Genomic DNA, 23677 nt, shown 5'->3' with positions numbered 1-23677 from the left:
TAAAGACGCAAGGTGGCACCATGTCACCTTTGTTTCTTGAGGTATCGTCTAACCACCCACCAATTTTCGTAAAAATCGATGAAAGTTCACCGAAATTGAAGGTAATAGTTGATTTTTACCTTCAGTGACTGCACTATACAAAAGTAATTGCAATTTAATGATCTAAATGCGCATATTTTGAGAGCTCATAAATTATTAGATGATATGTAGTCGCTAAATAATTAATTTAATGCATTTTAAGTACAACTCTCTTTTAAGCAGTGAAGATGGGATGGTTTTCTTGCAAAGGGGTTGTAGCTCAATAATCGAAATGCGCGTGATTTAAGAGTTTATTCTTAGAACGTATAAGCTATAGGAATTATATCCGCGATACGATATATTTTAATTTTTTTCAGCACGTTTCTCTTAAGTTAAATCAATTAAAGGGTTGCTTAGGGGCGAAGGGGATGAGCTCAAAACTCGAAACTACATCATTTCAACAGCTCATAATTCTGCCGCAAAGATCGATTCAATATCCCTATTTTTAAGTAGTGGGGGGGGGGGGCTGACTCGGCCTTACTAAAATATTAAATAAATTCCTGCTCAGTGTAACGAGCTGAAAATTTTTAATTCGCGGAATATGAAAGCTCATAAATCAGCGCTATTTGTTTTTTAATTTTTGCAAGTGGGGGGGGGGGAGCAGTTCCCAGTGAGGGAAAACGAAATCTTCAGAAGTCGATACAACAACGAGCTTTATCAACTTAGTAAGAAAATACCTTTGTCAGACTTCATTAGAATACAAAGATTGCAATGGACCGGACATGTGATAAGAATGGGAGAGGATAGGCTACCAAAAAGAGCACTAAATGCTAGAATGCCGGAAAAGAGAAAGGTTGTAAAGGCAAGAAAGCGCTGGCAAGATACAGTAAAAGGCGACCCGCAAACCTTTTTAGGAGTACGTGTATGGAGAAGAGCAGCCACAGACAAACAAGGGTGAAGGCAATAAATAAAGGAGGCCAAGGCTCAATCTATGCTGTAGTGCCGTAGAAGAAAGAGAGAGAACATATGTCTTAATTTTCAATCTGAGTGAGTCAGATAAACCTAAATTATTAGATTTTTTTAGCGAGCAACAAAAATATTTTTTTTTTTGTATTTTGAAAACAATTTCCGAAGTTGAAATCCAAACGTCAAATAAACTTAATTTTAAAGTAAAATTGTTATTTATTACCACAAAAATAGTAAATTGCATTAAGATGCCATGGACGAAAAGTATTATTTATTATTGGATAGACAGTTCCGCCCTTGCTCAATGACGGGAAAAAACAAGCATCAAAAATACACAACATATATTTGTCAGATTGTCATTAAAATTATTAGATTGATTGTCATAATATAAAATCACATTTTTTAACAATTTGTAATTAATTTTTTAGCTGAATACAAGAAGTTTTTAATATAATATATTACAGTCCATTCTATCAGAAGTTTGTCCATAACATTTGGTACCTTCGAGCCCGAGAAGCATAAAATTGTGTCCGATCGAACCCGATGATTGAGACAATGGTCTAATAGATCCAGATGGGTATGAAGATTATTGGTTTTTGAAGAATTTATGATTCAGCCAGATTGGATCCGCTCTGCCGATTGAATTAAATGTGAGGTTTTTCCATTTATTATCTTGATTGTTCTTTGTTTATCCTTCATGTTTATTTCCTTTCAACAAAGTGCCAATAAATTATTAGATTTTTGAGGATTTTGGGGTTCAATTAAAAATTTTGATTTTGCGCATTGAATAGTTGATTTATAACCTATAATTTTATTTAGCTAAAAAATAATTACTTATTAGATTGATTTTTACACCTTTGTGTGTATGCAAATATGTATTTGAGTTGATTTGGAGTATTAGTTTGTGGAATGCTATACGATTTCTGATTATTATTAGTAGATATTGCTATTATTATTGGATTTATTTAAATATAAATGATTATAGGACCATAGCCAATATTCGGCTAAGTTTGATTATTAGATAAAAGACAGATTTAGATTTGACTTTTATTACTTGATTGCTTAACGTTGATTTTTGAGTTCGTACAATTAAATAATATTATTTGCTACGTATTTTGATTAATATAAAGCTAAAAATGCCTATGAAAGCTTCTGATTTTCGTCAATTATATCGCAAAAGAGATATAATTGAACAAAGATTAAACAATTTTATTAAATTTATAGAGTCGATGACAAATATCGCGATTAATGATTTAAGCGAAGACCATTTTTCGCAGATAGAATTGAATACAGAAAGAACTGAAAGTTTGTTTACTGAATTTGATGAAATCCAAATGTCAATTGAATTAAATTGTCAGGATCAAGATATTCAACAAGAGTATGCGAAAAGACAACGATTAGATACTATATTTTCAAAAACTTTGTCTAGAGCAAGAACGATGTTAAAAAGAAAATGTTCCGATTTATCCAGTTCACAGTCGAAAAGGTTAGACATAAGCCATGAATATAGTGGATTAGAAGGTGTCAAATTACCTCCTATTCAGTTACCTGTCTTTCATGGGGACTATTTGAAGTGGATTGAGTTTAAAGATACTTTTGAAGGGTTAATTCATAATAATAAAGTATTGGCACATATTCAAAAATATCATTATTTACGTGCGAGTTTAAAAGGTGATGCATTGAAAATTATACAAAGTTTAGATTTTTCTGCACAAAATTACAATTCTGCATGGCAGACTCTATGCAACAGATTTGACAACTCTCGGATGTTAGTAAACAATCATTTAAAAGCTCTTTTTGAGATTGAAAATTTAAATAAAGAATCTGCATTAGGTCTTAGAAGCATGATAGATTCAGTTAAAAAGCATTTATTCGCTTTAAAATCACTTCAACTACCGACTGAACATTGGGATGCTATTATGGTGTATTTGGTAAGTGGTAAATTGGATAAATTTAGTTCTAGGGAATGGGAAAAAAGAAAAATAGATAATTCTTTGCCAAGTTTAAACGAATTTCTTGAATTCTTGAAGAATCGTGCTGATTTTTTGGAAACTATAGAGTTAAGCAATGTGACAAAACCGGATTATAAATCTAATTACCAAGATAAACGCTCTAGATCTCTGCTAACTAGTAAAAGCAGAAGTTGTAATTTTTGTAAACAAAATCATTTGATTTACCTATGTGAAGAATTTCTTAAACTTTCAGTAGCCCAAAGATGGGATAAAATAAAACAATTAAATTTATGCCGAAATTGTTTATGTACCGGACATTCCTACAAACAATGTAAATCGTTCGGTTGTAAGATATGTAAAGCCAAACACAGTTCTCTTTTACATGAAAATAAACCATCTGATATTCATGTTAAAGACAACAGTTCAAATAATTTCAACCCGAACAATGATTCCGAGAATGAACCAAATAAAGTTAAGTTGTCAACTAATACTTCAGAAAATAATGTTAATAGAAATGAGATTGTTTTAAAAAATAATTGTTCAAATAATGATTATGTACTGTTGAGTACTGCTAAAGTTAGAGTATATGATAGATACGGAAATACTCATATCGCACGAGTAATCCTAGATTCAGGGAGCCAATCATGTTTTATTACAGAGGATTTTCTAAGTAAACTCGATTTAGACACAAATAGAGCAAATATTTGTGTTTCAGGAATTAATAATTCCGTTTCATCTTTAAATAAAAAATGTCAATTAAAAATTGGTTCTATATTAAACAATTTTAAGTCAAATTTACATTGCATAGTGGTGCAACAGATTACTGAGAATTTGCCAACTTATACTTTTAATGTCTCAAATTTCTCAATACCCCCTAATATAACTTTGGCAGATGATTCATTTAATGTAAGCAGTAAGGTAGATATGTTACTTGATGCTAGTTTGTTTTGGGATATAATGTTAGATGGTCGCATAGATCTTGGAAAGAATTTACCCTCCCTCCAAAATACTGTTTTTGGTTATATTGTGGTTGGTAAAGTTCCATATCCAACAAAAAATCATATTAGATGTCATTTTTCACAAATATTTAGTAGTGATGATTTACAATTAGAGAAATTTTGGTCTGTTGAAGAGCCAAAGTCTCATATTTCTTATTCAAAGGATGATGTTTATGTTGAAAATCATTTTAAGAATTCATTTTCTCGATCAGAAACTGGTCAATTTATTGTTAAAATTCCCTGGAAGGAACATCCTTCTGTCCTAGGCGATTCTAAACAATTAGCTGTTAAAAGATTATTGTATTTAGAGGATAGATTTAAGAAATGTCCCGAACTTAAAAATGGTTATTTAAATTTCATGGAAGAATATTTAGATTTAGATCACATGTCAATTGATTATAATTTAGATGCGGAAGGCACCACAGAACCTAATTATTTTTTACCACATCATGGTGTTATCAAAAATGAAAGCCTGACAACCAAACTCCGTGTTGTTTTTAATGGTTCTGCCCCATCGACTAATGGGAAGTCATTGAATGATATCCAATATTCAGGACCAGCAATTCAAAATAATATTTTGAGTATTTTGATTAGATTTAGACAACATGCAGTTGTTGTTGTTTCCGACATCAGCAAAATGTATAGGATGATACTTGTTCATCCCGATGACAGAAGAATGCAAAAAATTGTCTGGAGGAATAGTCCTTCTCAGCCAATTTCAATTTATAATTTAAAAACCGTAACATATGGCACTGCCAGTGCGCCATATCTAGCCATTAGGTGTATCCAGCAATTGTCATTTGATAATAAAATCAAGTTTCCTGAAGCAAGTGAAATTATTCTGAGAGATTTTTATGTTGACGATCTCATTACTGGATTTTCAAGTGAGGCTGAAGCTATTAAAAGATGTGATGAAGTGGTCAAAATATTGAAGTCAGCTTGTTTTAATTTAAGGAAATGGTCTTCAAACAGCCAATTGGTATTAGATCACTTTAAAGATTATTCCGATCCTTTAAAAGTACTTAATTTAGGAGATCACGAGTGTATTAAAACTCTTGGTACTCAATGGTCTAGTAAGTTAGATATTTTCAGTTTTCATGTTGAAAACCCTGATCTTTTATCAAAAATAACGAAGCGCACAATGCTTTCTGCAATCGCAAAAATTTATGATCCCTTAGGTTTAGCCAGTTGTTGTATAATCCTAGTAAAAATTATGATTCAATCTCTTTGGTCGTTAAAACTTGATTGGGTTTCCGAAGTCCCCTCTGATTTGTGTGATAAATGGAAAAAGTTCCAGTCTAAGTTATGTCACTTAAATGATTTAAGAATTCCACGGTGCGTTCTGAGTAATAAACCTAAAATAATAGAATTACATGGATTTAGTGATGCTTCACAATACGCATATTGTGCAACAATTTATACTCGATGCATTGATTCACAAGGTTCTATAAATGTTCATTTGTTATGTGCTAAGACTAAGGTCGCCCCAGTCAAAATATTGACTATTCCTCGATTAGAATTGTGTGGTAGCTTATTATTGGTCCAACTTATGAAATCTGTTTCAGATTCTGTTACTTTTCAGTACACTCCATATTATTGGTGTGATTCACAAATTGTTTTGCATTGGCTCAATAATGACCCAGCAAACCTTCAAGTTTTTGTTGGAAACCGTGTTGCAGAAATTCAAAGATGTACTACAATTGAAAATTGGAATTATGTTAGCTCGTCTGAGAATCCTGCAGATATTGGTAGTAGAGGAATTTTGCCAGACCAATTAGCTCACTGTAAGCTCTGGTTTAATGGCCCTCAATTTTTATCAACAGATTTTGATAAAACTAAGTTCTATGATTTACTTGATATATCAAACCTTCCTGAAATGAGAAAGAAATCTAAGGCATTAGTTTCTATAAAAAATGATTTTAATTCACTTTTTTATAAATACTCGAATCTGAACAAATTAATTAGAATTATGGCTTATTGTAGAAGATTTGTTAATAATTCAAAGTCAAAGTCTAATAGTAGAAGGTATGGCCCGATTTCAGCAATCGAATTTACTGATTCAGAGGTTTTTCTTGTTAGATTAGCTCAGACAGAAAGTTTTGTTGAAGAAATTTCATTATTAAATAACGGTAAAGACCTTTCGTCAAAGAGTAGATTATTACCTTTAACGCCTTTTCTAGATGAAACTGGATTATTGAGAGTAGGAGGACGTCTTAGAAAATCTTCTAGGAATTATGATGGGAAACATCCCTTACTATTAGATAAGATTCATGTTTTAAGCAAACTAATATTGAGACATGAGCATGTGCAACTTCAACATGCAGGTCCACAACTCTTGTTAGCGACAGTTCGTAAAAAATTTTGGATAATTGCGGGAATGTCCCTAGCTAAAACAGTTGTAAGGAATTGCATTAGATGCTATCGGTTTAAACCCAAACCTGGTTCTACGATTATGGCTGATTTGCCAGAACATCGTGTTAATATATCACAACCTTTTTTCATAACTGGATTAGATTACGCAGGGCCAGTTACATTAAAGGATAGAAAAGGTCGCGGATGTAAAACGTATAAAGCGTACATATGTTTATTTATTTGCTTCGCCACGAAAGCAGTACATTTAGAATTAATTAGTTCTTTGACATCTGAAGCTTTCATGGCAGGCCTTAGAAGATTTGTTTTTAGACGCGGTAAACCCGGGCATCTGTATTCAGATAACGGTACAAGTTTTGTAGGTGCCAAAAATGAACTAAAAATTTTGTATGATTTCATTAGAAAATCAGAGGATGAAATTGTCACCTCTTGCGCAGCTCTGAATATTATATGGCATTTCTTTCCTCCTAGTACTCCAAATTTCGGGGGATTATGGGAAAGTAATATAAAAGGGGTAAAATATCATTTATCTCGTATTATTGGTCAAACCCTTCTAACTTATGAAGAATTCTGTACATTTTTAATTCAGATTGAAGGCACTTTGAATTCACGTCCTTTATATGCTCTATCATCTGATCCTAACGATTACACTCCTTTAACTCCCTCACATTTTTTAATCGGAAGACCGATGACCGCTATCCCTGATCATACGTTTCAAGGAGAGATAAAAATAAACCAATTGTCCAGATTCCAACTGATTCAGAAATTGTTGCAAGACTTTTGGAAGCAATGGTCAAAGATTTACCTGAATGATCTCCAACAACGTCATAAATGGAGAAGTAGTACTTCCACCATTCAAGTCGGATCTTTAGTGCTCTTAAAATCTGACAATTTGCCCACTTGTCAGTGGCAGTTAGGAAGAATAGTGTCTGTTCACCCTGGTGATGATGGTGAAATTCGAGTGGTAACTGTTAAAACCGCTCATGGACTTTATAAACGAGGAATAACTAAAATTTGTCCATTACCATTAGCTGAGACTTGTTTCTAGTGTTCCTCATTAACTTAGGTGATTTGTGTTTGAACGGTCTTGGAGCTGTTCAAGGCGGGGAGTATGGACGAAAAGTATTATTTATTATTGGATAGACAGTTCCGCCCTTGCTCAATGACGGGAAAAAACAAGCATCAAAAATACACAACATATATTTGTCAGATTGTCATTAAAATTATTAGATTGATTGTCATAATATAAAATCACATTTTTTAACAATTTGTAATTAATTTTTTAGCTGAATACAAGAAGTTTTTAATATAATATATTACAGTCCATTCTATCAGAAGTTTGTCCATAACATGCCACAAGAAAATAGCTTCAGAACAATATTTATAAAGCTGTTTCTTTAGTGGTGTGCATTTTCAAATGCGATTTTAAATTACCGGATTTGTTAAACTGCTTCATACAAATTTGGCACTTGTAAGGCTTTTCTCCAGTGTGCACTATCAAATGTCTTTTCAAAGTACATGCTGCATTAAATTGTTTCAAACAAATTTCACACTGATGAGGTTTTTCTCCAGTGTGAGTCATCATATGTGATTTCAAATGACTGGTTTGAGTAAATGACTGAAAACAAATTTCACATTTATGACGTTTTTCTCCAGTGTGAATCATCATATGTGATTTCAAATAACTGGCTTGAGTAAACTGCTTAAGACAAATTTCGCACTTGTAAGGCTTTTATCCAGTGTGCACTCTCAAATGGGTTTTCAAATCACTTGCCCGAATAAACTGCTTAAAACAAATTTCACATTTATGAGGTTTTTCTCCAGTGTGAGTCTTCATATGTGATTTCAAACTACATCCTGCAGTAAATTGTTTCAAACAAATGTCACACTTATGAGTTATTTCTCCAGTGTGAGTCATCATGTGTGATTTCAAATGACTGGCTCGAGTAAACTGCTTAAAACACATTTCGCACTTGTGAGGCTTTTCTCCAGTGTGTGTCATACTATGTAATTTCAAATGATTGGGTTGAGTAAATGACCGAAAACAAATTTCACATTTATGACGTTTTTCTCCAGTGTGAATCATCATATGTGATTTCAAATCACCGACTCGAGTAAACTGCTTAAAACAGATTTCGCACTTATGAGGCTTTTCTCCAGTGTGAGTCATCATATGTGATTTCAAATTAGCGGGTTGAGTAAACTGCTTAAAACAAATTTCACATTTATGACCTTTTTCTCCAGTGTGAATTATCAAATGTGATTTCAAATGACCGACTCGAGCAAACTGCTTAAAACAAATTTCGCACTTGTGAGGCTTTTCTCCAGTGTGAGTCATACTATGTAATTTCAAATGACTGGGTTGAGTAAATGACCGAAAACAAATTTCACATTTATGACGTTTTTCTCCAGTGTGAATCATCATATGTGATTTCAAATTACCGGGTTGACTAAACTGCTTAAAACAAATTTTGCACTTGTGAGGCTTTTCTCCAGTGTGAGTCATCATATGTCTTTTCAGATTACATACTCCAGTAAATTGTTTTAAACAAATTGCACATGTGTAAGGTCCATTACCCGTTTGAACTTTGTTTGAACTCATGTTTTTACTTAATGCCTTTTCTTCAACGTATCTACCCAAATCTTCTTTTTTATGAGATGAATGTTCAGGTCTTATGTTCTTACTGCGTGAGCAACCTAAAATATAAACCAAATGTATACATTTTAGTATGAAGACAAATTTATGCAGAAACTATGTATAAAACATAAATAACAGGTAACAAAAGTTTAGAAGAAATAAATGGAATAAACGAAACAAACTATTAAAAGAGACTTCCAGTTTCTGTTTATTTAGATATGAGCTTTCGTTTTTTAAAATATTCAATATGTTTTACCAAAATTAACGTAATATAAAACTGCACGACTTTTCAACACTTTTTGATTAAGGCGAAGGAAGAAATATTTATGAATAAGGAAGAAAAAGAAAAACGTTTTATTTAGCAACTTTATTGAAATTTTATACTCATTATGTGATAAACAGCAAATTGTTGAGAACAAATTAAAGAGTACAGGGAAAAAACAAAGGATGTCACTTTTTCATGAATTTTTACTTTTCTCGCCATGTGATAGTAAAAACTAAGTACATACTATCGACTAGCCCATCCATTCAGGACAATAACTAGAAAGATCAGTCTACATATATAAATTTTCTAAGAATTTGTATCCAGGCAAAGAACTAGGCACGCAACTGAACAAAAATAAGGAATATTAGCAGTTTTTGGTGTATTATTAAATTAATAAGTTTAATATAGATTACTGTTATATTAAGATTATAGAATAAGAATTGCTTGAATTCTGATAAGAATCGCCTAAATAGTTTTTAGATATCATAAGAATTAAACCTTTATTGGTGTTTATCTCAATATGTATAAAATGCGACAGAATTAAACCTTTATTGGTGTTTATCTCAATATGTATAAAATGCGACATTTCTTGTTTTCCCCTGTACTCTTATTATTTCACCCTTATAAAGCTAAATTGCACCCTTCCTTATAAAGCTATTTACTATTTTTATTGGGAATAAGTCACAATTTTACTTTCAAATTAAGTTTATGTAACGTTTCGATTTCCACGGAAATCGTTCTCAAAATACAGAACATTAATAAATTAAATTAAACAAATACACTAAATTGATTAAAAGAAATATCACATTTTTAAGGCTTTTCTCCAGTGTGTGCTCTCAAATTTCCTGCACAAATAAATTATTTCACACAAGTTTCACATCTGTGAGGTTTTTCCAATATGAGTCATCATGTGTGGTTTCAAAGGACCAGCTCGAGTAAACTGCTTAAAACAAATTTCGCACTTGTAAAGCTTTTCTCCAGTATGCACTCTCAAATGTCTTTTCAAAGTACTTGCTGCAATAAATTGTTTCAAACAAATTTCACACTTATGAGGTTGTTCTCCCGTGGGAGTCATCATGTGATTTCAGACTACATGCTGCAGTAAGTTGTTTCAAACAAATTTCACACGTATGAGGTTTTTCTCCAGTGTGAGTCATCATATGTGGTTTCAAATCACCGACTCGAGTAAACTGCTTAAAACAGATTTCGCACTTATGAGGCTTTTCTCCAGTGTGAGTCATCATATGTAATTTCAAATTAGCGGATTGAGTAAACTGCTTAAAACAGATTTCACATTTATGACGTTTTTCTCCAGTGTGAATCATCAAATGTAATTTCAAATGACCGACTCGAGTAAACTGCTTGAAACAAATTTCACACTTGTAAGGTTTTTCTCCAGTGTGAATCATCATATGTGATTTCAGAGTAAATGCAACACTAAACTGTTTCAAACAAATATCACACTTGTAAGGCTTTTCTCCAGTGTGAAACATCATATGTGATTTCAAATCACGGACTCGAGTAAACTGATTAAAACAGATTTCGCACTTATAAGGCTTTTCTCCAGTGTGAGTCATCATATGAGATTTCAAATTAGCGGGTTGAGTAAACTGCTTAAAACAAATTTCACATTTATGACCTTTTTCTCCAGTGTGAATTATTAAATGTGATTTCAAATGACCGACTCGAGCAAACTGCTTAAAACAAATTTCGCACTTATGAGGCTTTTTTCCAGTGTGAGTCATACTATGTGATTTCAAATGACTGGGTTGAGTAAATGACCGAAAACAAATTTCACATTTATGACGTTTTTCTCCAGTGTGAATCATCATATGTGATTTCAAATTACCGGGTTGACTAAATTGCTTAAAACAAATTTTGCACTTGTGAGGCTTTTGTCCAGTGTGAGTCATCATATGTAATTTCAGATTATATACTCCAGTAAATTGTTTTAAACAAATTGCACATGTGTAAGGTCCATTACCCGGTTGAACTTTTATGTTGTTACTTAATGTTTTTTCTTCAACGTATCTACCCAAAGCTTCTTTTTTATGAGATGAATGTTCAGGTGGTTTCATAATTTTCATTACGTTCTTACTGCGTAAGCAACCTGAAATATAAACCAAATGTATACATTTTGGAGACAAATTTATGCAGAAACTATGTATAAAACATAAATAACAAGTAACAAAGGTTTAGAAGAAATAAATGCAATGAACGAAAAAGAATATTAAAAGAGACTTCCAGTTTCTGTTTATTTAGATATGAGCCTTCGTTTTTTAAAATATTCAATAATTTTTACCAAAATTAACGTAATATAAATCTGCACGACTTTTTAACACTTTTTGATTAAGGTGAAGGAAGAAATATTTATGAATAAGGAGGAAAAAGAAAAAAAATATTTAGCAACTTTATTGAAATTTTATATTCATTATGTGATAAACAGCAAAGTGTTTAGAACATCTAGAACATTTAGAAAATCTGTTAGGCAGATGGAACATGATATTTTTAATATATCGTCAGTTTTTTTCGGGGGTTCAGATGAGACTATTAAGGTTCAAATCCAAGAATCAAATTCAACTGATATTAAGTTGGGATTAGATAGGCTCTCTTCAAACATCAATGAAATATCGAATCAAATGAGCAATCTTACCAAAAGTCTATCTACCATACCAACGAAAAAAGAGGTATTGAAGAAAAATACATGTTATGCCACCTCAAGTACCCAGACTGAAGAGCCTCAACATTTCGAAGCAAATGCAGAGCAAAAGTCAAAAATTACAGAAGATAAGTGTCACTTTGTAGTTATTAGTAACTTGAGCCCAATATACACCCCTATACAAGTGGTTCACTATATTAAAGAGAAGCTAGGTATCAAGGAATATATAAGATGTTATGCCCTCCTTAAAGATGCCGACACAACAACTGGTTCTTCATTCAAAATAGGTATAAAATCTAGAACATCTATTAACCTATTATTTAATGAGGGCATTTGGCCACCTGGTGTAAACATTAAATGGTCTATCGAATCTTCATATTCCGAACCAACGCTTTCATCTGAGTCACATAAGAATCCGAAGAATATCAGAAGTCCTATTAGCCAGGAAAATTCAAATAGCAGTTTATGCAACAACAAAGATGAAGTTCAGAGCACAAACATACAAACAGAGAAACAGGCCATCGAAATTTGCAAAACTAAGAATCCGTTCCATACCCATATTAATTTCATTAAGAAAGATACTATAGAACCATCGACTAATCTCGATCCATTGACCCCACCAAGAGTTAGATTAACCAATAACTCTAATAGTCGATATCTTTTAGCCAGATTAAGGGAACCGGATATCTTAAAGGCCATTAAACTTCATCTTGCTTATTTACACAACCAACCTGCATCAGTATTTTATGATGGGTATACCAACACAAGTGTTAAATTGTTTCTGGCTTCCGAAGGACTTCCTACAAAGAGTGAAGATCTACGAAAAATTCTTCTAGATTTTAATGATGCTTATGGAATTGGTGCAGATGAGGTAGACGCTGACCTTGCTGCTTTTAGGTCTTTTCTAACTTCGGAAAGAATTATTCACCTGCAAAAATCAAGGGAATGCCACCGAAACTACTATTCCGCTGCCTCTCCAAGACGAAATTTTTAAACATCACGACGTGTTCTGAGGGACTAGAATCCTCAAATTATTTTAGTGATAACAACTTTAGCATGGTTCTGATTAATATTCGTTCTATAAGATATAAAACTGATGAATTATTTCTGTTTCTAGAGGAATTAGGGTTTCCAATTTTTGTAGAAAAATATTCCACTATTGCTAGGTATGACCGTCCAAGTTCAGCTCATGGAGGCACCCTAATTCTTTCTACAAATAATGATTTTTCTCTGGTAACAAAATATGACTTTCTATTAAGTGAAGCATTCTTTGAGTTTTCCTTATAGGGGAGTGCATTTAGATTTTCACTTCGGAAAAAATCAAACAAGATAAAACTTCTTGTAATTTCATTAAGAAATGTTTAATAAACAACGTATCAAAAAGTTCTACTCGAGAAGTGGATGCTTCATTTTTTATTAAACAAATGAACAGCGAAGTTAGATGTTTTTTTAAATAACTCCGAAAATATAATTTTTAGAAAAAAACTGACTTAACCATTGAAAAATTCAGAAAATTTTACAAAAAAAACCTTATATAAAGATTTTTCTAAAATTAAATCTCTAGCTTCTGTAATTTTTTATTTATAACGCTAAAGTCACTCTTCTCACACACATTGGCGCACTGTAAACTAGCGTTGGAAGAAGTGCACGGTTGAGTTTTTTTAATGTAATTCTTTAACTAATGGATCAAAAGAAATTTTACAAATTGGACATGAAAGAAGATGAAATAAGCTATTTTATGGCTGTAATAAAAAGAAATAAAATATATGGACATAAGTACAGTGTGGGCGGAAAGTGAGCCTTACATGAATTTGGTTTAAAAATGATTTAAAAATGTGTAACTAATACAATTTTACTTAAAAAACTCTCAAATTTGCACAACTTACCTCTTAATTATCTTACTAAACGATGTTTCATTCAAAAAATATCTCAAAAATTTAATTCAAATAATACGATGTCTCAAAAAATCTATTTTTTGAAAACTTAGTAGTTTTACAGAATTCCCACCACTTTAAGACGGTATTACTCAAGTTTGAATAAATCTAATACAATTTTTTGATATTTTTTTAAAGTTTTTGATGTAATCTTTTAAAAACACTAAATTATTTTAGTTTAAAAATAAAATAAACAACTTCTTTTTGAGAAAACTAAGAAAGATATCAAAAATGTAATAAAAAAACCGAAAATTACCAGCTGAAAAAATGTATATACAGAGTGATCAAAACTTTTTTCTGTAAAACTTACCTAAGATACATTTAATAATAAGCTTCAACAATAATAAATGTTCAACAAAAAAATTTTTTTAGCTCTTATACAGTATGTCTGCGTGACTTGGAACCTATTGATAACTTTTGTAATATCGGTTTTAGGAAAAAAAGTTATTCTTTATAAAATACTGTGCATCTTATATAACATAAGATGCAACCATCAAATATCAAATTTTCTTAATTTTGTACGAGGTATGTCAAAAAATATGAATTTCACTCAAGAGTAAATTATATTTCACAGTATCGAAAATTTTTATAAAGAAAAGTTGTTTGGAATTAAAGACTATGTTCCAATATGTAATTATATCCTTCTAATCGAAAATTTGTTTTTTTTAATATTGTTTCAAATTAATTATATCCAACATCATTAAATTTTCACTTTTTATTTATGATAACTGTTTTATTATTAATTTTATGAAGAAAGTTATTCGTCATAAATAGCTGTGCATGGTCTAACACTTAATATGCAAATATAAAATATTATATTTTATCAATATTATACGAGGTATGTAAAAAAATTATATTTCGCGCAATAAATATGTACCTTTATAGTTCACAATATTTCGATTAGAAGAGTGTAATTGCATATTGACACATCGTTTTTAATTCTGAACAACTTTCCATAATAACAATTTTCAGTATTATGAAAAATATAGGTATTTTACTCCTAACTGAACTTTTTATTTATTGAAATATCTTGTACAAAATTGATAAAAATTGATATTTTATAATTGCATTTAAAGCTTTGAGAATATGCAGAGTTTTTTGCTGAGAATAACTTTTTTATTTGTGTAAACAAAGACGTTTTATATAAAAAAATCGGATTTTACAACTACTTTTTAAGGATTTTTAGGAAAAAATCTGCCATTTTGAATCCGCCATTTTGAATTTGCAAATTGTAATGTCAGATTCGGGTTCAGCATAATCAAAACTAAAATAAAAACATTTTTTATTAAAATAAAATGTTGAATTCACCCATATTCTTAACATTATTTATACAAAACAGTTGTTATTGTTTAAACAATTAATAAACAATTAGCGGCGAAATTTATGAGTAGAACTTTTTACTTTAACATATTTATAAACTAACAAAAAAAGTTTTAGAAAAATATAACCTTGTTTGATTTTTTCCGAAAAATTGTATCTCTTCGTTCTAATTGCACTCCCCTATTAGTTTACAGTAAGAACCTTAATCTTTATATTATTCGCATTTATAGATCACCTGACTCTTCCGTGGAACTATTTTTTCAGAACCTGCTTAATTTGTTAGATGACCTGCCCCATAAAAGCAGAAAAATTTTATGCGGGGACTTCAACATTAATTATGCTGCTGCTTGTGCTACACAAATATCCCTGGTCAACATATTTGAATCATATGGTCTATCAATGCACATTGATTCTCCTACAAGGATTACAAAAACTTCATCTACCATAATTGATTATATTGTCTCAGATTTCTCACCCCTTGATGTCTGCGCTACAACTGTTAATGCGGGACTATCTGATCATGAAGCGGTTTATACGAAGTTTAACATCTTTAGCAAGTCCTCCTCGAAAACTCGACGTTTAGGCAGGATTTTTTCCGGTCGGAACTTTCGTAAATTCCAAAATTTATGCTTAACCTCTGAGTGGCACTTTCCTTCCATGGCGATTATAATTTCAATGATTTTTTGAATAAGCTGGTCTGTATCTTCAATAAAGCATTTCCTTTAATCACAATTAAGCAAAAACATCGCAAACCCTGGACTACCAAAGGTGTCCGCATATCAGCCAAAAACATGCGTTCACTACTGTATATCAAGAAATTTACTACCAACGTCTCTGTTACTGAATATATCTCCAAGTACAGGGCAATCTATTTAAAACTTATAAAATCGGCTAAAAAATTGTATTATCAAAATCGTCTCAGAAGCTCCAAAAGTGTTGCAAAAGAAACTTGGTCCATAATAAACGATCTTCGAAATAAAACTCACACAGCTCAAACATTTTCCCTTCCAGACCCAGAAAATCTAAATGAATATTTTGTTAATGTGAGTAAAAATATAACATCAACTATTGTGTCACAACAAGATCCCATTTCCTATCTCCCTAATTCAGGAAAGGTTTCGAATTCATTCTTTATAAGACCGGTTGGTAAATCTGAACTGATCCAAACAATCAATAGTATCAAAAGCAAATCTTCCTGTAGTACCGATGGACTATCCATAAAAATTTTCTCAAATCTCCCAGACAATGTGTTGGGAGTCCTCATCTCTCTAATAAATGATTCTTTTGAGAAAGGTAAATTTCCAGAGTGCCTAAAGACGGCCATCATTATTCCTCTTCATAAGGGTGGTGAAAAATCTATTGCCTGCAATTATAGACCTATTGCATTACTACCGGTACTCTCCAAAATTATTGAAAGACTCCTAAAAGCCCGACTTATGCCCTTTCTCGTTGATAACAAGATTTTATCACAAAATCAGTTTGGATTTTTAAATAATAAATGTACCACCGATGCCATGTTTTCTGTACTACATGAGGTTTATCAAGCATTAAACAATAATCTCCACACTGCCACTGTTTTTTGTGATTATGCCAAAGCTTTTGATTGTGTAAATCACGACATTTTGATAAAAAAACTAGATTTCTATGGAATTCGAGGTATTTCTTTGAACTGGTTTCAATCTTACTTGGAAAATAGGAAACAACTGGTTAGAGCAAATGATACAGACTCTAGTTTCAAAAATGTTGTATGTGGGGTACCGCAAGGTTCAGTATTGGGTCCTCTACTTTTCCTTATCTTTATTAATGACATCACTAGTTTAAAAATCGATGGAAAAGTTTTTCTTTTTGCTGACGATACCAGTATCACTTGGAGCAACTCAAATATCGCAACTCTTCATGCTACTATAACTTCTGATCTACTCACAATAAAATCCTGGTCAGATTCTAATTTACTCTCTTTTAACGTAGATAAAACAGTAGCATTACCCTATAAAGGAACTCTTCAACCCTTCCTCTTCATAACAGCCAGATCAGTATCGTTGATTCTGTAAAGTTTCTTGGTATTTTTTTAGATAGCAACCTTAAATGGTCCCTTCATATCGATGTGTTAAGCAAGAAACTATCCTCAGCTTGCTTTGCAATAAGATCTGTCTCTAAGGAAATGGATTTAGCCTCCTCCAAAATAACATACTTTTCATTGTTCGAGTCCCATCTTCGATATGGTCTGCCTTTTTGGGGTTTTGGTACAGCTGCCCAATCCGATGTTATTTTTAAATTGCAAAAAAGAGCAATCAGATATCTGTTTGGCCTCAGAAGAACAACACATTGCAGAAGCTACTTCAAAGATCACAGAATTCTAACATTACCTTCTTTATATATTTTAGAAACTGTTTGCTTAATTCGTAAACATCTACATGTTTTTCCAGAAAGACCTAGACATGACTATTCCACCAGAAATTCTACTTCTGACATCTATTTACCGATCCCGTCCAGTGAGTTAGTAAAGAAATCTATATTATATTCTGCAAAAAAACTATACAACCATCTCCCTCTACAACTTAAATCTGCAACATCTTTCCCCAAGTTCCGTAAAATGACTAAAGCCTATTTATCTGAAAGACCATATTATTCAATAGCAGAGTTTCTTAACCAATAACTAAGAAATTACAGTATTGTTATGTATAAGTAGAATCTTAATCTATATTTGAGTGTCATATGCAGCAGCATAACTTATTAAATTACTTATTAAATTTCTTAAGGTAGATTACGCAATTTGCAATTTTTTTTTTAATTTTGCAATAGATTGTTACTGATGTTTATTTGACTTTATTATGTTTTATTTATATTGACGATTCGTATAATTTTAGTAAATTGTATTTGTTATTGTTTTTATTTATGATTCTTGTAAGCTTTGTCTATAAAATTGTTAAATTTTTCATGACAATAAAGCATATTTCTATTCTATTCTAACAAATTGAAGAGTACAGGGGAAAAACAAAGGATGTCACTTTTTCATGAATTTTGGCATTTCTCGCCATGTGATAGCAAAAACTGAGTACATACTATCGACTAGCCCATCCATTCAGGACAATAACCAGTAAGATCAGTCTACATATATAAATTTTCTAAGAATTTGTATCCAGGCAAAGAACTAGGCACGCAACTGAACAAAAATAAGGAATATTAACAGTTTTTGGTGTATTATTAAATTAATAAGTTTAATATAGATTAATGTTATATTAATATTATAGAATAAGAATTGCTAGAATTCTGATAAGAATCGCCTAAATAGTTTATAGATATCATAAGAATCAAACCTTTATTGGTGTTTATCTCAATATGTATAAAATGTGACATTTCTTGTTTTCATCTGTACTCTTCAATTTCAGCCTTATAAAGCTATTTACTATTTTGTTTTTACTTTAAAATTAAATTTATGTAACGTTTCGATTTCCACGGAAATCGTTCTCAAAATACAAAACATTAATAAATTAAATTAAACAAAATAGTGGATGTGTGAATTATTCGTAAGGGGATTTTTCCACATTCTCTATTTCATTTGTTTACATTAAACAAATACACTAAATTGATTAAAAGAAATATCACATTTTTAAGGATTTTCTCCAGTGTGTGCTCTAAAAATTTCTTGCACCAATAAATTATTTCACACAAGTTTCACATCTGTGAGGTTTTTCCAATATGAGTCATCATGTGTGGTTTCAAAGGACCAGCTCGAGTAAACTGCTTAAAACAAAATTCGCACTTGTAAAGCTTTTCTCCAGTATGCACTCTCAAATGTCTTTTCAAAGTACTTGCTGCAAAAAATTGTTTCAAACAAATTTCACACTTATGAGGTTTTTCTCCCGTGTGAGTCATCATATGTGATTTCAGACTACATGCTGTAGTAAATTGTTTCAAACAAATGTCACACTTATGAGGTTTTTCTCCAGTGTGAGTCATCATGTGTGGTTTCAAAGGACCAGCTCGAGTAAACTGCTTAAAACAAAATTCGCACTTGTAAAGCTTTTCTCCAGTATGCACTCTCAAATGTCTTTTCAAAGTACTTGCTGCAATAAATTGTTTCAAACAAATTTCACACTTATGAGGTTTTTCTCCCGTGTGAGTCATCATATGTGATTTCAGACTACATGCTGCACTTTTTTATGAATTAATATAAATATTTATGTAAGGCCTGTAAAGTTATATACTCAAACAAAATTCCATGTAAATCCATTCAAATATAAAAAAGTTATTAGGTAATGAAAAATTCGTAAAAATTTCAATTGCGTTTTTCTCGAAACTACAATATTTGACATATCCTACTGTTGCTATGAGGCGACGATATATAGTTTTATTGATGTTAATGAACCATACTAAGTACATATAACATAAAAATGTTTTTCTTGGGTTTAGGTTCAGAGATTATGTTTTAAATCATTTACATACAATCAACGTTTCGGCGGATATCTCTCGCCTTTGTCAAGATTGATTCTAAAATTACAGATAAATATTAAAAACCTACCAAACATGTAAAACGACACACTAACAAGAATGAACAGACACAAATTAAAACTTGAGTGTTGATATCTCATTACTTACTGTCCTAACATATTTTATAGTTAATTACAGGAGCGTATATTTTATGTTGTAAAGGGATACAAAGTGGAAATATGTTATTTGAAGAATTTTTTTATTGATAGTGTGATATTATTAATTAAATTAGATTAAAATAAATTCTATTTAGGTTATCCGTGTCTTTCCTATCGTTGATTTAATTCTTGTTTCTTATTATTTCTATTGATTCGTAAATCTCCCTTTTCTTTTTGTTCTTTTCGGTTTTTAAAATTTCTGTGTTTTCGAAGTCAAATGTATGTTTCTTCCCATTCTCATGTTTTGTCAGTGCAGTGGTGTTGTTTTTGTCGTATTTGTGGGAACGAATTCTGGAGTGAAGCAGTTGACTTGTTTGCCCAATATAGACACCATCACAGTTTGTACAAAAACAATTTTATGTTAGTGAGTAAACTAAATATAAGACCAAATACTTACGATGTCGGGATAGTATCACGAGGTTTTTACTCGTGATTTACTACGGAATCTCTAACACGAGAATTTTACAGTCACCGTTGCATGTGGTTGTCTTTTTAAAGAGAGATCACATGCTACGATTTTTTGTGACGGATATTCTTGAGTTAAGGTTGATTTCATGTAATCGAATGAACTATCTTTAAGTAAAGTCGTCCCAGGAACGAAACTCATAAATATTAGCAATATAATTTTAAAGTCTTCTACTTTAAAATGTATAATATACCTATGTCTGAATTGCCGATATAAAAGAGTCAGATTAAATTAAATTATTAGAAGAATTTTTTACTAAGCAACAACATTTTTGTTTAATTTATTAATATTTTGTATTTTGAAAACGACATCCGATGTTGACGTCGAAGCGTTTCATTTTGTTAGTTAAATTGTGACTTATTTCCTATTTAAAATAGTTGATTACAAAAATGCCACAAGGAAATAGCTTCAGAATAACATTAATAAATTAAATTAAACAAACACATTAAATTGATTAAAAGAAATATCACATTTTTAAGGCTCTTCTCCAGTGTGTGCTCTCAAATTTCTTGCCCCAATTAATTATTTCACATAAGTTTCACATCTGTGAGGTTTTCCCAATGTGAGTCATCACGTGTGGTTTCAAAAGACCAGCTCGAGTAAACTGCTTAAAACAAATTTCGCACTTATAAGTTTTCTCCAGTATGCACTCTCAAATGTCTTTTCAAAGTACTTGCTGCAATAAATTGTTTCAAACAAATTTCACACTTATGAGGTTTTTCTCCCGTGTGAGTCATCATATGTGATTTCAGACTACATGCTGTAGTAAATTGTTTCAAACAAATGTCACACTTATGAGGTTTTTCTCCAGTGTGAGTCATCATGTGTGGTTTCAAAGGACCAGCTCGAGTAAACTGCTTAAAACAAAATTCGCACTTGTAAAGCTTTTCTCCAGTATGCACTCTCAAATGTCTTTTCAAAGTACTTGCTGCAATAAATTGTTTCAAACAAATTTTACACTGATGAGGTTTTTCTCCCGTGTGAGTCATCATATGTGATTTCAGACTACATGCTGTAGTAAATTGTTTCAAACAAATGTCACACTTATGAGGTTTTTCTCCAGTGTGAGTCATCATATGTATTTTCAAATCACCGAATCGAGTAAACTGCTTAAAACAGATTTCGCACTTATGAGGCTTTTCTCCAGTGTGAGACATCATATGTAATTTCCAATTAGCGGGTTGAGTAAACTCCTTAAAACAGATTTCACATTTATGGCGTTTTTCTCCAGTGTGAATCATCAAATGTGATTTCAAATGACCGACTCGAGTGAACTGCTTGAAACAAATTTCACACTTATAAGGCTTTTCTCCAGTGTGAATCATGATATGTGATTTCAAATCACCCACTCGAGTAAACTGCTTAAAACAGATTTCGCACTTATGAGGCTTTTCTCCTGTGTGAGTCATCATATGTGATTTCAAATTAGGGGGTTGAGTAAACTGCTTAAAACAAATTTCACATTTATGACGTTTTTCTCCAGATTTATGACGTTTTTCTCCAGTGTGAATTATCAAATGTGATTTCATATGACCGACACGAGTAAACTGCTTGAAACAAATTTCGCACTTGTGAGGCTTTTCTCCAGTGTGAGTCATAGTATGTGATTTCAAATGACTGGTTTGAGTAAATAACTGAAAACAAATTTCACATTTATGACGTTTTTCTCCAGTGTGAATCATCATATGTGATTTCAAATTACCGGGTTGACTAAACTGCTTAAAACAAATTTTGCACTTGTGAGGCCTTTCTCCAGTGTGAGTCATCATATGTAATTTCAGATTATATACTCCAGTAAATTGTTTTAAACAAATTGCACATGTGTAAGGTCCATTACCCGGTTGAACTTTTATGTTGTTACTTAATGCTTTTTCTTCAACGTATCTACCCAAATCTTCTTTTTTATGAGATGAATGTTCAGGTGTTTTCATAATTTTGATTATGTTCTTACTGCGTGAACAACCTAAAATATAAACCAAATGTATACATTTTAGTATGAAGACACATTTATGCAGAGATTATGTATAAAACATAAATAACAGGTAACAAAAGTTTAGAAGAAATAAATGCAATAAACGAAACAATATTAAAAGAGACTTCCAGTTTCTGTTTATTTAGATATGAGCTTTTGTTTTTTGAAATATTCAATATTTTTTGCCAAAATTAACGTAATATAAATCTGCACGACTTTTCAACACTTTTTGATTAAGGCGAAGGAAGAAATATTTATGAATAAGCAAGAAAAAGAAAAAAAGTTTTATTTAGAAACTTTATTTTTATACTCATTATGTGATAAACAGCAAATTGTTTAGAACAAATTGAAGAGTACAGCTGAAAAACAAAGGATGTCATTTTTTCATGAATTTTCGCTTTTCTCGCTATGTGGTAGCACAAAATGAGTACATACTATCGACTAGCCCATCCATTCAGGACAATAACCAGAAAGATCAGTCTACATCAGCGTTTCCGAACCAGTGGGTCGCGACCCACTAGTGTTTTCTCCCGTGTGAGTCATCATATGTGATTTCAAATGACCGACTCGGGCTAACTGCTTAAAACAAATTTCGCACTTGTAAGGCTTCTCTCTAGTGTGAGTCATCATATGTGATTTCAGAGTACATGCTTCAGTAAACTGTGTCAAACAAATTTTACATTTGTAAGGATTTACTCCAGTGTGAGTCATCATATGTGATTTCAAATGACAGGGTCGAATAAACTGCTTAAAACACATTTTGCACTTGTTGGGTTTTTCCCCAGTGTGAGTCATCATGTGATTTCAGAGTAAATGCTACACTAAACTGTTTCAAACAAATATCACACTTGTAAGGCTTTTCTCCAGTGTGAATCATCATATGTCATTTCAAATTACCTGGTTGACTAAACTGCATAAAACAAATTTCGCACTTGTAAGGCTTTTCTCCAGTGTGAGTCATCATATGTGATTTCAAATTACTGGCTTGAATAAACTCCTTCAAACAAATTGCACATTTGTAAAGTCCATTTCCAGTTTAAACTTTCATGTTTGTACTGAATGTCTTTTCTTCAATGTATCTACCCAAATCTTCTTCTTTATGAGATAAATGTTCAGGTGTTTTAATTTTCATTATGTTCTTGCTTCGTAAACAACCTAAAATATAAACCAAATGTATACATTTTAGTATAAAGACAAATTTATGCAGAAACTGTTAAACATAAATAACAAGTAACAAAAGTTTTGACGAAATAAATGCAATAAACGAAATTAAATATTAAGCGCCAACAGTAGCGCGTTACCAAAATAACTTCGGGAGATAGTAGTACACCTTTTTTCGAAAGTTCTGCGAAACTTTATCAACAGTGCGTCGGGATTATTTGACAACTTGAAATTGTGACATTATACTCATAGGCGCGCTAAATGGAAATAATAAAAAAAATTCATAGTAAATAAATATTTATAAAAATA

The 23677-nt window shown here is 31.6% G+C and overlaps 2 protein-coding genes across 5 annotated transcripts in view; one reads left to right on the top strand and one right to left on the bottom strand.

The window, feature by feature from the left end:
* Nucleotides 1-2120: 2120 nt before the first annotated feature.
* LOC126890653 (uncharacterized) lies at nucleotides 2121-7447 on the top strand. The gene is made up of 2 exons (XM_050659770.1): nucleotides 2121-3606; nucleotides 7353-7447. The coding sequence occupies exons 1-2, from the start codon at nucleotides 2121-2123 to the stop codon at nucleotides 7445-7447; spliced, it is 1581 nt and encodes a 526-aa protein (XP_050515727.1).
* Nucleotides 7448-7488: 41 nt separating this feature from the next.
* LOC126887890 (zinc finger protein 431-like) overlaps nucleotides 7489-23677 on the bottom strand; it is a 94463-nt gene continuing 78274 nt past the window's right edge. Inside the window, exons 3-4 of one of the 4 annotated variants that reach the window (XR_007699278.1) lie at nucleotides 9754-11317; nucleotides 9295-9705 (exon numbers count right to left, since the gene is read on the bottom strand). Coding sequence is in view for 3 of the 4 variants with exons in the window: in XM_050655791.1 (XP_050511748.1) it covers nucleotides 20862-22198 (1337 nt within the window). In the remaining variant the exon portion in view is untranslated. Of the gene's footprint in view, nucleotides 9002-9294; nucleotides 11318-18151; nucleotides 22199-23677 lie in introns of those variants that run through there. The other 3 variants (XM_050655805.1, XM_050655797.1, XM_050655791.1) reach the window with 3 other exon arrangements.

This window comes from Diabrotica virgifera, chromosome 1 (assembly GCF_917563875.1).
Source record: "Diabrotica virgifera virgifera chromosome 1, PGI_DIABVI_V3a".
Classification (NCBI taxonomy): domain Eukaryota; kingdom Metazoa; phylum Arthropoda; class Insecta; order Coleoptera; family Chrysomelidae; genus Diabrotica; species Diabrotica virgifera.
Note: the sequence above shows the minus strand (reverse complement) of the source record. Positions and strands in the feature narration are given on the sequence as shown.